The sequence below is a fragment of the Gopherus flavomarginatus genome, chromosome 16 (genome assembly GCF_025201925.1).
Source record: "Gopherus flavomarginatus isolate rGopFla2 chromosome 16, rGopFla2.mat.asm, whole genome shotgun sequence".
Classification (NCBI taxonomy): domain Eukaryota; kingdom Metazoa; phylum Chordata; order Testudines; family Testudinidae; genus Gopherus; species Gopherus flavomarginatus.
This window is the reverse complement of record NC_066632.1, coordinates 23,037,799-23,052,242: the sequence shown is the minus strand read 5'-3', so window position 1 is coordinate 23,052,242 and position 14,444 is coordinate 23,037,799. Positions and strand designations below refer to the sequence as shown.

General features: G+C 42.7%; 1 protein-coding gene across 1 annotated transcript; it reads right to left on the bottom strand.

Moving 5' to 3' along the window:
- Positions 1-1,674: 1,674 nt before the first annotated feature.
- LOC127035444 (keratin, type II cytoskeletal 5-like) lies at positions 1,675-13,738 on the bottom strand. The gene is made up of 9 exons (XM_050925337.1): positions 13,166-13,738; positions 11,719-11,933; positions 10,889-10,949; positions 9,655-9,750; positions 9,314-9,478; positions 6,059-6,184; positions 3,034-3,254; positions 2,601-2,635; positions 1,675-1,982 (listed from the first exon to the last, which is right to left on the bottom strand). Exons 1-9 carry the CDS (start codon positions 13,736-13,738, stop codon positions 1,675-1,677), a joined length of 1,800 nt encoding a protein of 599 aa, XP_050781294.1.
- Between the last annotated feature and the right edge of the window lie 706 nt (positions 13,739-14,444).

The following is a 14,444-nucleotide window of genomic DNA, read 5'->3' as shown; positions in this document are numbered from 1 at the left end:
AGTTCTGGGTTCTCACAGTTCAAGGAGGATGGTGATAAATTGGAGGAGGTTTGGAGAATGATTAAACAATTGGAACACATGCCTTACCATGATAGACTAGAGGAAGTCAAATTTATTTAGCTTAACGAGGGCCTGGTCTACTCTGGGGGGGGGAATCGATCTAAGTTATGCAACTCCAGCCGAGTGAATAACGTAGCTGAAGCCGACGTACTTGGATCTACTTGCTGCGGTGTCTTCACTGCAGTAAGTCAATGGCTAACGCACTCCAGTAGACTCCGCCTGTGCCTCTCACCGTGGTGGAGTACTGGAGTCGACGGGAGAGCACTGGGAGGCCGATTTATTGCATCTAGACTGGATATGATAAATTGACCCTTGCTGGAACGATCGCTGCCCATCAATCCAGCGGGTAATGTACAGAAGGTGAAGGTGTGACTTGATCACAGTTTATCAGTGGGCTTGGCAGAATTTGATTTTTATCATTGTGACGGATAATATCCACGCTACCTCCAGTGAAGGTATCTTCACTGCAGTAGGTCGACTGCTGACGCTCCCCCTACGCTTCTCACTCCAATGGAGTACCAGAGTCACAGAGGATGCTCGGCGGTTGATTCATCGTGTCTTCACTAGATGCAATAAATCAACCCTCACTGGATTGATCGCTCCAGAAGTAAGTGTAGACATGCCCTAATTCTAAGTTACCGCAGTGCAACGAAAGACTAACCCAACCAGCAATTTAAGGCAGCAGCCTAGTTGAAAAACTCAGCAGCATGACGTTAATGACACAATGCAGTTTATTAGTGATGCACAGAGTGAAAAGCCGCAGGTCCTTTAACAACGAGCGAAGAATAAGGCAACGCTGTTACATTTTATGAACATCACACAGGAGTGGGCCCGCAGAAAAGAAGTAGTAGAGATGTGTTGGCTCGTGGCCTCTATTAATGTTCATGATGCTAAATGGGTGGGATTCATGCCCTCTGCACAAAGCCAGTACAATGAACTATATTTCTTATCCTGACCAAGCCCTGAACCACCTGTGAGCTGATGCAGTGAAATTCAGGAGACAGTGGCAGAGTGGAAAAACCCAGGGTTACTTCATGAATGTGGAAATAACGGTGGACATCCACAGCAACCAGAACGCTGAAAATGTAGGGCCTGATTCTGATTTCACTTACACTGGCATAACTCAGGAGTTCGTCTACTGAAGCCAATGGGCCTGATTCTCTACTATCCTGCACCCTGTGCAGTTATTTACAGGGAATCTCACACACATATTGCACCATGGCAGGGCAACGGAAAATTGGACGTGATGGATTTACATCAGTGCAGGACAAACATAAGGGAGAGGAGAATCAGACCCCCAGTCACTACACTGGAGTAAAATTGGTGCAGTTGACAACAGAGCCAAGTCCTGAATGAGGCAAAGCTATAGGGAAAGTATATCAACACTGCTATAGTTATCTCAGTTTCCCAGTGAACAATGGGTCAGATGCCAACTCTATTCTCTCAGTTACTCCCATTCAGACCTATTGACTTCAGTGCAACTGAGGGCAAAATTTTGTCCCAGGATGAGGGGGATTTTTCCCCATGAATGTTGAAAGGTGGGGTGGGAGTTCCCATCACCAAGCAGCAAAAACCTGGGTTAATTCAGAGGTTCCTGAGTTGAGTTTTTACATTTTATCTAATTAACTTTTTGCTTGATGAAGAGGATGTCGAGACATATTTTATACTAGAGCTGCTTCCTCCTCCAGAGGTGACCGCCCCTCCGTAGCCAAAACTGCTTCCTCCTAAACCAATCCCGCTTCCACCAACACTGATGCCACTTTTGCCACCAATTCCAAAACCACTCCCGCTGCCAATTCCAAGGCCGAGACCACCTCCACCACCACCAAGACTGAGGCCACTTCCACGACCTCCACCAAGGACACATCCGCTTCCAACTCCGCCACCGCTGCCAGCTGCGCTGGTGGTGCTGCTGACCACAGCTGCAAGAAAAACATCCCTCTGGTTATTCAGGGAGCAGCTTGTGATTCCCAAAGAGAGACAAATTCTGGTGTTACATCTAGTTAAAATTTTTCTGCCACTGTTTTTTGATGGAAATTTGGAGTTTTGACCAAATAATTTTTTTCCTTGGAAAATTGCCATTTTTCTTTGAAAAACCATATGCCTGAAAACCAAAATATTTAAATTCAGAATTGCTGCTGCAATGCCTCATAGGAGTTGTAATTTGGACATGTGCCTCATGTCCCCATTCCCCTCTATGGACCAAGCTCCAAAGCTGGGCTACAGCTTCCATGATGCACCATGGCCAAGGACTTCCTCACGCACAGCCTCTGTTCACCAAGAGAGGAGTCCATGGTGCATCATGGGAAATGTAGTCCAACCAGGGAACCGAGCCTATACAGGAAAATGGATGTTTGAGGCACCCAAACTACAACTCCCCTGGGCATTATGGTGGCATTTCTGAATTGAATTTCTTCAGGTTTTGGCTGAAATATTTAGTTTTTTGCTATTCTGGCCAAAATATCACAAATACACACACTCCTTTATTTTCAGACCAGCTCTAATTCTGACAAATGAAGGTGAATCCTTGAGATACTTACAGATGCTCACAGGATCAGCATATTCTCCAGACATCCTGTCAGGGAAAGAAAAGTAATTCGTATAAATCACTCCATAAATCACTATAATACAATTACTAAACTTTGAAATGTAGTGGGCTTAAATGCTTCCCAAAAGGACAAGGGGTCTGATTCTCATTCACACTAATTATGACAACATTTGCAAAAGATCTCAGGGGCAGATTTTCAAGGGCTATGCACCTAAAATTTTTGTAAGACCCCGGCCTTTCATGATCATTGGAACTAGAGTCAGAGGGCCAATGTTCTCTGCTACGACTCTCATTGGGAAGATACCAGGGAATGTGGGGAGTTAATCTGGAAGCAACTCAGCCTCACAGACAGAAACTTTGCTGATTTATTCTGGCTGAGGAGCCGGCCCCATAATTACCATACACTATTTGTGTATTGCACCTACCTGCACTCTTCTCCCTCCAACAGTTTCCTATAGGTGGCGATCTCAATATCCAGGGCCAGCTTGACGTTCATCAGCTCCTGGTAATCACGCAGCAAACGAGCCAGTTCATCCTTGGTGGTCTGAAGGGCATTCTGAAGATCAGCGAGCTTACCCCGGGCGTCTTTGAGGGCCAGCTCCCCACGTTGCTCAGCATCGGCAATGGCCATTTGCAGCCCAGCAATCTGGAAGGGACATATCATGAGATTCTAGTATTGGGAATTGTGACAAGGCTCATTTATGTCTGTGGAATGAGTCTGGAGGTGATATTTATGCTGACTCACCTACCCTTTGTTTGGCTTTGGAGTTGTTTCATATATAAGCTTGCTTAGGTGATGTTTTATAGGTTGCTATGTGGGTGATGTTTTGATCATAGGATGTGCCAAAATTGCACCACCATGGATGTAAAATATCTGCTGCCAAGAGGCAGTCAGAGAAAAACAGGAGAAAGTCCATGATATCAAGCAAAGAATGTAGTAACCTGTATAATCAGAGTGTAGTCACGTGTGCATGATCAGTGGTAACGAACCAACTGGAAAAGAGCAATAATCAGATGAAAACAGCGTGGGCAGCAAACGTCCTGCAAACCGAAGCTTGTGCAGGTGTATTGTAGGTGTTGCATAAAACCCATAATACTGTGCTTGATGGTGATTGAAAGAGAACTGACGGATATGTTATTTGGATGTGTCTAAAATGTGGTGGACTGTAAGGGGTAGTCGGAGGTACACAGAAGAAATCCAGCATGACCCACCTACGCCACAAGAGGAGGCAACTTTTTTCTGGATATCTGTCTTTCGTTGCTTTAGTAATAATTGAAATCACAAGGCATGCTTTTGGGTCAAAGAAAGGTTTGAATTAATAAACCCAAGAGTATGTCTACACTTAAAATGCTAAAGCGGCATAGCTGTTCCGCTTCAGTGTAGACGCAACCTGTGCTGACGGAAGGGGTTCTCCTTTCACTGTAGTTAATCCACCTCTCGGAGAGGTGGTAGCTTGGTTGATGAAAGAATTCTTCCATCAATCCAGTGCTGTCTACACCAGTGGTTAGGTCAGAATAGCTACATCTCTCAAGAGGCTGGATTTTTCACACCCCGGAGAGATGCAGTTATACTGATGTAAAATTCTAGTGTAGACCAGGCCTGAGAGTCCAGCTGCCATTGTCACCCAAAGGGCAAACTATGTAGTTAGTGGATTTCTAGCCTCTTGGATTTCTTTCTCTCTTCAAAGTATAGAAGGAAGGACATGGGCACCCAACTCTTTAACCATTTTTGTTCCTGATTGCTCAGCCTTCTATGAAATATCTCCAAAGTCCTGACAGAGAAACACCTGCAAACAGAAGGCTAACTACTGGGAGTGGTTCCATTGAAATTCTTTGGGCAGGTCTACACTACGGGGTTAAGTCAACCTAAGTTATGCAAACTCCAGCTAGATGAATAATGTAGCTGGAGTCAACATAGCTTAGGTCAACTTATTGCAGTGTCTACATCGTGCTGGGTCAACGGAAGAAACTCTCCCTTCAATTTACCATACACTTACCATACACATAGCTCAGTGGTTTGAGCATTGGCCTGCTAAATCCAAGGTTGTGAATTCAATCCTTGAGGGGGCATTTAGGGCTCTGGGGCAAAAATCAATACTTGGTCCTGCTAGTGAAGGCAGGGGGCTGGACTCAATAACCTGTCAAGGTCCCTTCCAGCTCCAGGAGATAGGTATATCTCCAATTATTATTTACTTTTTTTATTTCTGGTGGAGAACCGGAGTCGATGGGAGAGCAATCTGTGGTCAATTTAGTGGGTCTTCACTAGACCCACTAAATCGACCCCTAGTGGATTGATTGCCACAGCACCAATCTACAGTAAGTGTAGACATACCCTTAGGATAGAAAACACTATAGATAAAATTCTCAAAAGCACCTGATTTAGGAATCTAAATTCCATTTTCAAAAGGGATGTAGGCCCAGATCCAAAAAGGTACATACACTCCTAACTTCCATTGATTTCAATAAGGGTTAGGCACCTGGGCTCATTTGAAAATGCCTCTAAGTGCCTAAGTCACTTTTGAAAGCGTGACTTAAAGTTCTAACTTACTCAGACACTTTGGAAATTTTTGCCTTTAGGTGCTTTGGAAAGGTTTACCCTACATTCCTTGCTGTTGTACGGGTCAGATCCTGCATATATAACTGACTGAATTATGCAGTTTCCAGGAGTTCTGCTGTTTATTATTGGTTTTTAATGGTGACATATACCAATCCGGATCATGGAGGAGAGTGTATTTTATTCCATACCACAAGACATTCCTTCCAGAATGCCAAAAAGCACTGTTTGAGATACCTGTGAATATTCCAAGATGCCTTGAAATGTCAGAATAGTTTTGCACTTAAATATAATTGGCCATATCCTCATCAGTGCAGCTCGACTGATTTCAATGAGTCAAAAAAACACAGAAATGTAGGGCTGGCAGCAACCTTAAGAGGTCATCTAGTCCAGGTCTCTGCCCTAAGGCAGGATCCAAATATACCTAGCTACATCAATTTTTATCAGACGAGGATTTGGCCCAGAAAGCTTAAACAGAATCCTTTGACTTTAGCAGTTCCTTACATACCAGAAAACCAGTATTTCTAACCCAAGCATTCAAAAATCAAGAATTAGGTCCCCCAAAATCATAAGACTGGCTTTCAAATAAAAAAAAAGTTTGTGTGTCCAGGTTTTTGAACCTTTATGACATGATGGAGACTCATTTCCAAGCTTTACTCTGCAATCATGAGAGCTAGAAACTTAGTTAAAAACAAAATAAGTAAATAAATAAATGGAAGTAGAGATTCTCAAGAAATAACTAGACGTCGAGAGCCAGGGCTTTAAGAAAAACACCAGATGTCGCAAGAGTTGACAACGCAGAGAGTAAGTATCACTCACAAGGTTACAGAACTCATTAAAATGGATGTAATAAACACCACAAATCATGTTGATGCCATAATTAAGATCTTTCCCACCTGTTTTTTCACACTATCTATTTCAGCTTTCAGCCTCTGAATCACCCGGCTCACTTCAGCGATCTCATTCCTGGTGACCTTCAGGTCTTCATCGTGTGTTGTGGCCGTGACCTGAAGCTCTTGATACTGAAAGATACAAGCCATAAGGTCATTAGAAAAGATTGCCATACCTGGAGTTGAAGACATGTTTCAAATTTCCAATTTCCCAATTTCAAATTGGGAAAAACTTGAATGCAATTTCCCCTCTGTTTTTCTACAAGTGGATGATTTTTTTATGCTGTTGAAAATTATCTAAATTTTGACATTTTTCTATTTTTTTTCATCTTTAAAATAAATAAATAAATTGGAAGAGGAACTAGGGGGAGATGGGAAAAAATTGCAGTTTCTTCTAACCAGCTGTCAGCATAATATCAAAGGAACATATGTGTGTGAGATGTTCAGATCATAGAGTCATAGAGTCTACTGCCAGTAGGGACCACTGTGATCATCTAGTCTGACTTCTTCTGTAGCAGAGGTCACAGAGCTTCCCTCCAAATAATTCCTAGAGCAGATCTTTCAGAAAAACATCCAATCTTGATATTAAAATTGTCAGTGATGGAGAATCCACCACGACCCTTGGTAAATTGTATCAATAGTTAATTACACTCATTGCTAACAATGTATGCCTTATTTCTAGCCTGAATTTGTCTAGCTCCAACTTCCAGCCATTGGATCATGTTATACCTTCCTTTGCTAGACTGAGGAGCCCATCGTTAAATATTTGTTCCCTGTGAAGGTGTTTATCGACTGTGATCAGGTCGCCCCGTAATCTTCTCTTTGTTAAACTAAATAGATTTAGCGCCTATAAGGCATGGAATCCTTCAGTCATTCTCATGGCTCTTCTCTGAACCCTCTCCAATTTACCAGCATCCTTCTTGAATTGCAGGCACAAGAACTGGACACCGTATCCCAGCAGTGGTCCCCCAGTGCCAAATACAGAGTTAAAATAAACTCTTCACTCCTACTCATGATTCCCCTGTTTATGCATCCCAGGATCACATTAGATCTTTTGCCCACAGCATTGCACTGGGAGCTCATGTTTAGCTGCTTATCCGCTGCAATCCCCAAATCCTTTCCAAAGTCACTGCTTCCCAGGATAGAGTCCCTCAGCCTGTAAGTATGGCCTGCATTCTTTATTCCCAGGTGTGTATGTAACCCACACACCTTCTGACTGGGTGTTCTGTCCCATCTAGTGGCATTGAGACCACTTAGAGAGAAAGCGATTTAATGAGTCGCCTCTACAGCCTTAGCTAAGTACCATATGGCTTTTAGCTCATGCACTAAACTCCAGAGACCCCCAGTTCGATCCCGTCCGCCGACTACTGGGGTCTGTCTGCGTTACATACACATTTACATTTAGCCACATTAAAACACGTGTTTGCTTACACTCAGTTTACCAAACCATCTGAATCAGTGACCTCTCCTCTTTGTTATTTACCACTCCCCGAGTTTGTGTCATCTACAAACTTTATCAGTGATCATTGAAAGTTTTGAAAATTTTACCCTCTGTCTTTATGAAGTTCCATTTCATGAAAGATTTGAGGTTTCAAAATCTGTAATTCTCCATGAAGGCAAATTTCAAAAAAATATTGTTTGAAGATAATTGAAACATTTGTTTTTGAAAAATCCAAACATTTCGTTTTGATTTCCAACTGTTTCTTTTGTAATATATTATATCATTTTAAAAATTGAAATGAAAAGTCCTTTCACCAGCAAAAAATAATTGAAATGTTTCAGTCTGACCATATTCAAACTTTTTTCCTCTTGGTTTTCTTCCAAAACGAAATTTGGGTGAACTTGACCTGATTTTGTGAAGTGGTTTGATTTTGGCTGAATGAAATAGTCATAATGCGTCTATTACACTTTTAGGCCCCAAGTGAACAATACTTTAATAACAGTTACTAAGCATCAGAGGAGTAGCTGTGTTAGTCTGGATCTGTAAAAAGCAACAGAGAGTTCTGTGGCACCTTTAAGACTAACAGATGTATTGGAGCATAAGCTTTCGTGGGTGAATACCCACTTTGTCAGAAGCATGTAATGGAAATTTCCAGAGGCAGCTATAAAAATGCAGGCAAGAATCAGTCTGGAGATAGTGAGGTTAGTTCAATCAGGGAGAGTGAGGTCCTCTGCTTGCTGTCGAGGTGTTACTAAGCAGTGATATGACTGACACATTAATATATGAATTAAGTGGGATGGAAAATCCATATGGGTCCTGTCACTTATCCACAGGGATCATGTAAGGACATTCCAAGGGAATCTTATTTTGACCCCAGAAAATGAGAGCACAACTGTGGAAGTTGAGGCTGATGGGATTAGGATGGCTTGATATGCTGAGGAGCACCATGGGTAACCTCCACTGGAAAAACTGGCATGTAGTTACAGTGTACTTAGGGTGACCAGATGTCCCGATTTTATAGGGACAGTCCTGATTTGGGGGTCTTTTTCTTATATAGGCTCCTATTACCCCTCACCCCCGTCCTGATTTTTCACATTTGCTGTCTGGTCACCCTAAGTGTACTAGACTGACAGAGCTATTGTCACTGAGGACATAAGAGAGCGGCTGAGAACTTGGTTCTATTCCCATCTCTGCCACTGCCTTGCTGTGGGACCTTGGGCAAGGCATTTGGCCTACCTGTGCCTCAGTTTCCCCATCTATTATAAAGCCCTATGTAATGTATGGATGAAAAGCTATGGATAAGAGCTAGCTGGTGATACATCAGTTCCAGCTGGGTCTTGCCAGAGCCTCTCAGATTTACAGAGTCACAGAGTTTAAGACCAGAAAGGACCATAAAAGCATCTAGCCTTACATCCTATATATCGCAGGCCACCAGCCGCACTCAACATTCATTAAACCCAACAACTGAAATTAGACCAAGGTATTGCAGCCCTCAGGAGACTATACTCTTAAAGGTACAGTTCCCTAAGCTAGGCGTTATTATTATTTAAGACGGTGAAGACGGATCATTTTGTGGTTAAATTAACCAGTAGAACTGGGTTCTATGCCTAGTGCTGACACTGATCTCCTGGTTGACATTGGGCAGGTCACTTTTCCACTCTGTTGCCTCAGTTTCCCCATCTGTGAAATGGTGATAATGAAGCTGACATTCTTTTGCCAAGTGCTTTGAGTGCTATGGATTCAAAGCACTGGGTCACAGCGATCTATGAGGAGAATTCTCAGTCTACTCTTATATGCTCCATAACAACACGATGACTTACCCTACTTTGGTACCAAGCCTCAGCCTCAGCCCGGCTCCTGTTAGCAATGTCTTCATACTGAGCTTTGACCTCGGCAATGATGCTGTTCAGGTCCAAATCTCGGCTGTTGTCCATTTGCAGGATAACGTTGGTGTCTCTGATCCCTCCTTGCATCTGAGCTAGTTCCTGTAGGTAACACAGCACTGGACATAGTATTCCACTAGTGGCCTCTCTCATTCCAGGAGTTGCATCATGCACACATAAAGCAGCGAAAAATGTGAGAGGTCTTCCAATTATAACATTGTCACTGGGAAAAGAGCAATGTGGTCTTATGGAAAGGAGCCTCTGAATAGGAGCCTTACCTCTTCATAGAAAACTCGCAGGAAGTTTATCTCATCGATGAGGGAATCCACCTTTCCTTGAAGTTCCATTTTTTTCATGTAGGCAGCATCCACTTCCTGAAACAACACACCAAATGTTGGGACAACGCTACCGAGGGCAAGAGCTATTGGGTTTGAGTCTGATCCCGTTTACACTCAGAGGTTTGTCTTCTCTGCAAAAGTTGTCTCGAGTTACCTGGGCCACCCAGAGGACTCAGGGGTCTGGGGCAAAGCAATTTTGGGGGCCCCTTCTATAAAAAAAAGTTTCAATACCATTGAATACTATATTCTCATGGGGGCTTAGGGCATATTGCCCCACTTGCCCCCTCCCCGGGCAGCCCTGTGAGTTACTGTGCTCGAATTACTAGCTCAAGCGAGAGCAGCCACCCTGGAAGCAACACTGAACCAACCCAGAGCTATAGCCTATAGCTGAGCCCCACTGCACTATGTCGCTTAACTGGAGCTAGAGATTTGTGTGTGTGGACAGGAATCGGGTTGGGGCAACATTCGAGTCGTACCTAGAGCTAACACTGCAGTGAAAGCACAACCCAAAGCTGCTTTTCACCAGTCTGACCCGCTAAAGCAGTGTAAAGGGGTGGAGTTATATTTCCACTGAGTTTGGTACCAAAACACCATTGAGGATCGTGGTCTCAGTTACTGCAGATTCACGCTGATGTAACTGAGAGCTGAATTTGGCCTTTCAAATGTTTTGGCTGCATTTTCCACTAAGGTTCTGTTTATAAATGGTTAACAGATGTTATAAGTGTGTTACAGACATGTATTGGTAGTGGTTATAAGCACCTTGGTCGATGGTGCTATAAGCAACCTATTGGTCTGTTGGACTCCATAACAAACGACAATAATCTATTTATTAAATCTATTAACTGATGCATATTTTTAAAAAGACATTAATATTAAGCATGGCCAATTTTTCTTTGTCATTTCTTTCAAGAAAAATACAACCCCCCCGCCCCCCAAAATGTTAAGTAAGACACTTAAATTAATGCAACTGTGGTTACCAACTTCAGGACACAGGATGGATTTGTCCTGGATTTTAACAGAAATTATAATACATAGGAATTTTTCTTTGCAATATTATCTTTTTCATTGTTTGCTTGTTCAGTGTCTACAGTTCTAAACTTCTGCAACAATCTGCTGCCATATCCTCAGATAGCTATAGAATAATAACAGAGAGCGAGAGAGATGCATTGGCCACCTTTTTAAGCACCACAAATTCATTTTCTGCAGATGTGCGCCTGTGGACTTCCTCTTCAAATCTGTTGGGTAAAGAGACATGTTTGAATTCTACCTTCTCAACTACGAGGAAAAAGTCATAAGCCGTGGTGCAAGGCATGTGGCTGCCAGGTTCTTACATACAATTCTAATCTCTGGCAACTTCATTTGGATGATGACTGCTAACTGTGAAGCTTCCAGTGTAAGACTTTGTTGCAATGGATCAGAGATATTATTCAACACATTACACTCTTAACTCAATACAACAGTAGTTTGGACCTGGAGCATTGCTATGTTTTTCTGATCGGTATCATAGTTTTGCTATTACATCATGAGTGTGTCCCCTTTATCATCCTCAAGCCAAGATTACATTTATCTTGGTGATTAAGACTGAGATTTCCAAGAGAGTTTACATGGAGTTAGGCACCCAAATTGTAATAAAAGATACTACAGTGATAAGCATGTTAGAAGTGTAAGATAAGATAATATGATATAAAATAAATATATAATTGGTCAGATAGATAGATAGATAGATAGATTTCATATGCTATAAAAATATTTTTTTCCAAGGTTGATGAGCATACCATAAAATCTGCATACGGTTCAAGGCAAACATTGCTTATTATGCTAATTATAGCCATGAGAATTGTCCTGAAAGCAGAGCAGATTTGATTATCCTGTAATTACATGATTTAAAAGCTCTCGTTATTGTAATAGGAATGAAAATAGCTCCCGCAGGAACCACAACCAGAAATCCATGCCAAGGAAAGGGAACAAAGCCATTACATTTCTCAGGCTGGTCTTTTGACTTACTTCTTTCTGAAATCTTCCACGAGATCTTGCATGTTCCTCAGCTCTCCATCTAGCCGACCTCTGTCAGTTACTAGGCTATCTAGCTTCCGCCTCAGATTATTGATATATGCATCAAAAAGGGGGTCGATAGGAATCTTAGTGGTTGTGGTGCCCTGCTGCTGCAAGAGGTCCCATTTGGTCTCCAACACTTTATTCTGCTGCTCCAGGAATCGAACCTGAAACCCAACAGGCAAGAGGATGTTAATTGTTGGACAATATCCCTACGGCATTGGACCAGACTCTGCTGTTAGCTATACAAGTGTAAATCAGACTTGAAGTTGATAGAATTACTCCCACTAAGAGAAATGAAGCAGAAATCCTTCTTGGTTCTTCTTTTGGAATCAAGACGAGAGGGGAAGCTGTCACATCAGAACATTGATGGACCAGCTCCTCAGCTGGTGTGAATCAACTTAGCTCCATTGAAGGCCATGGAGATACACAGATTAATACCAGATGAAGTTTTGGCTCTAGTAATGGGAGTCAGTTTACAATAGCTGCTGATTTACAACAGCTAAGGATCTGGCTCTATATGAGTGCTAAGCAGAGAGGTGGAATATTCCACTCTGGCATTTTTAAGGAAAAATTGAGATAAGGAATAATAAAAGGAAGTTGGTTATCCCCAAATAGCTGCATAATGAATAAAATATAATAATAATAATAATAATAATAATAGATAGATAGATAGATAGATAGATAGATAGATAGATAGATAGATAGATAGATAGATAGATAACTTTATTAAACCACATAGGAAGTACATTGAAGCCACTTTGGACCTGATTCAGCAAAATACTTAAGAGCACATATAAATTGAATCATGTGAGAAGTCCCATTGAAATCCACGGGCTGACTCACATGCTTGATGCCTCATAGTGCAATTATGCCCATATTTAAGTATCTTGTCAAATCCAGTCCGTTACAGCTAAGATTCAAATTCATAAAAGCCAGTCGCTGTGTTGTGGAGGCAAAAATGTATGAAATACAATGATGGAGATAGAAGGAGACAGATGAGGGACACAGGGGGAGACGGAGAAGAGAAAGAGAGAAAGAAAGAGATTCAGTTTTATTTGTACTGTTATAAACACCTGGAAAAAATGTGCTTGGCATAGACATTGCAAATAACTCCTAGTTACTGCATATCATTTTATGCCTTCATATCTGACCCAAACCTAGGGCCCTTACTTAGTTTTTCAGTCAGTCCTGACTTGACATCAGTACTAGGTTGCATGAGTAAGGAATAAGTAAAAATGGAATAAGGACCTAACTCCTAACCAGGATGCTGCCTCGAGATGTGTTCTTCAAGGCCAACATCCAAAAGGACCATTAACTCCTTCTTCTTCTGCAGAACATGGAAGTCTCCCATGCTGTTGGATTCCTTGTGCCTGAGACGTTGAATTGTTGGTCTCACCTTGTCGATGAATGATGCAAATTTGTTGTTGAGGGTCTTGATCTGCTCTCTTTCCTGCGCTTTCACTTTCTGGACCTCCGGGTCAATTTCGATGTTGAGGGGCGCCAGGAGGTTGGGGTTCACGGTGACTTGCTGGATGCCGCCAGGAGACCAAACAGGACCAGCTTTGCCGCCACCAAAGCCTCCGCCACCGTATCCCCCACCAATCCCATATCCTCCACTGACATACCCTCTAGAGACAAATCCACTGCTGCCACCAAATCTGCCACCACCACCATAACCAGCACCACCGAATCCATCACCACCAAAGCCACCACCACCACCGAATCCAAGCCCCACACTCCGGAAGCCTCCACCTGCTATGCGGATGGAAGTGCTTTTGTTTCCGCCCAGGTTATGGAGGCTCCTACTGCCAAAACCACCACTGTACCCTCCACTTCTTCTCCCAATGCGAGACAAAGAGGCTGAACTGAAGCCAGCTCTGTTGCCACTGTAAGTGATGGTGGTGGTTGCAGAGCGGCCACTAAAACCCCTAGCCCCGCTCCCAGACTTAGAACTGAACTGCCTGTTCATGCTGACCTGACAGAAGGAAGAAACCAAAGGGTGTGATGCAGGATGAGAGCACAGAGAGAGAGAGAGAGAAACGAGACTGAGCCCCCTCTGAGATGGAAGCTGTGGCTTCTCCTTTTATACGATTGAAGGGCTGGGCTTGGTTGAAGCTAGTTAATTCATTAAAACTGTTTACGGGCTTGGTTTTGCCTTGCAGCAACTCACCCTTTTCAACCCCCTTAAACACACCTTTGAAGTGGATAAAAACGCAGACCTCGCTTGTCAGCATTCATGGAATGAAATTATCTCTGTTACTCAATGATCGTCTCCCCTCGCTTTGTCTTTTTTTCCCTGCACAGAACTCATTAATGCAAAATAATTCAAAGGAATCTACAAGGGGTTTAATTAAGAGTGTGAACGCTCTGCAACATCTTACTTCAAAGCCACGTGCTCGGGACATCTCTCTTATATGGCCGCATTCAGCTCTCACTGAAATCAGTTTTATATTACAACATTAAGGGGCTTAGGCCCGGATTCTCAAAGGTGTTTAGGGTACAATATAAAGAAGAAGATTAATAATATCTATCGATCTATCTATTCTAAGTGACATAGGCGCTTAGGAGCCTAAGTATCTCTGAAAACCAGTGGATCTTAATTCACATAGGTGCTCTTGAAAATGTCACCCTCAGATAGTGGATATTGGTGCAGCTTCTGGATCTGGCTCTATGAC

What these genes read in the sequence shown, in the direction of transcription:
- LOC127035444 (XM_050925337.1), bottom strand. Translation starts at nt 13,738, where the DNA reads ATGAACAGGCAGTTCAGTTCTAAGTCTGGGAGCGGGGCTAGGGGTTTT. An exon ending in GTGGAAGATTTCAGAAAGAA is followed by an intron (nt 10,950 to 11,718) that starts GTAAGTCAAAAG and finishes TTTACCCAACAG; the next exon opens with ATTTGAAGAGGAAGTCCACA. An exon ending in AATTTGTGGTGCTTAAAAAG is followed by an intron (nt 9,751 to 10,888) that starts GTGGCCAATGCA and finishes GTGTTGTTTCAG; the next exon opens with GAAGTGGATGCTGCCTACAT.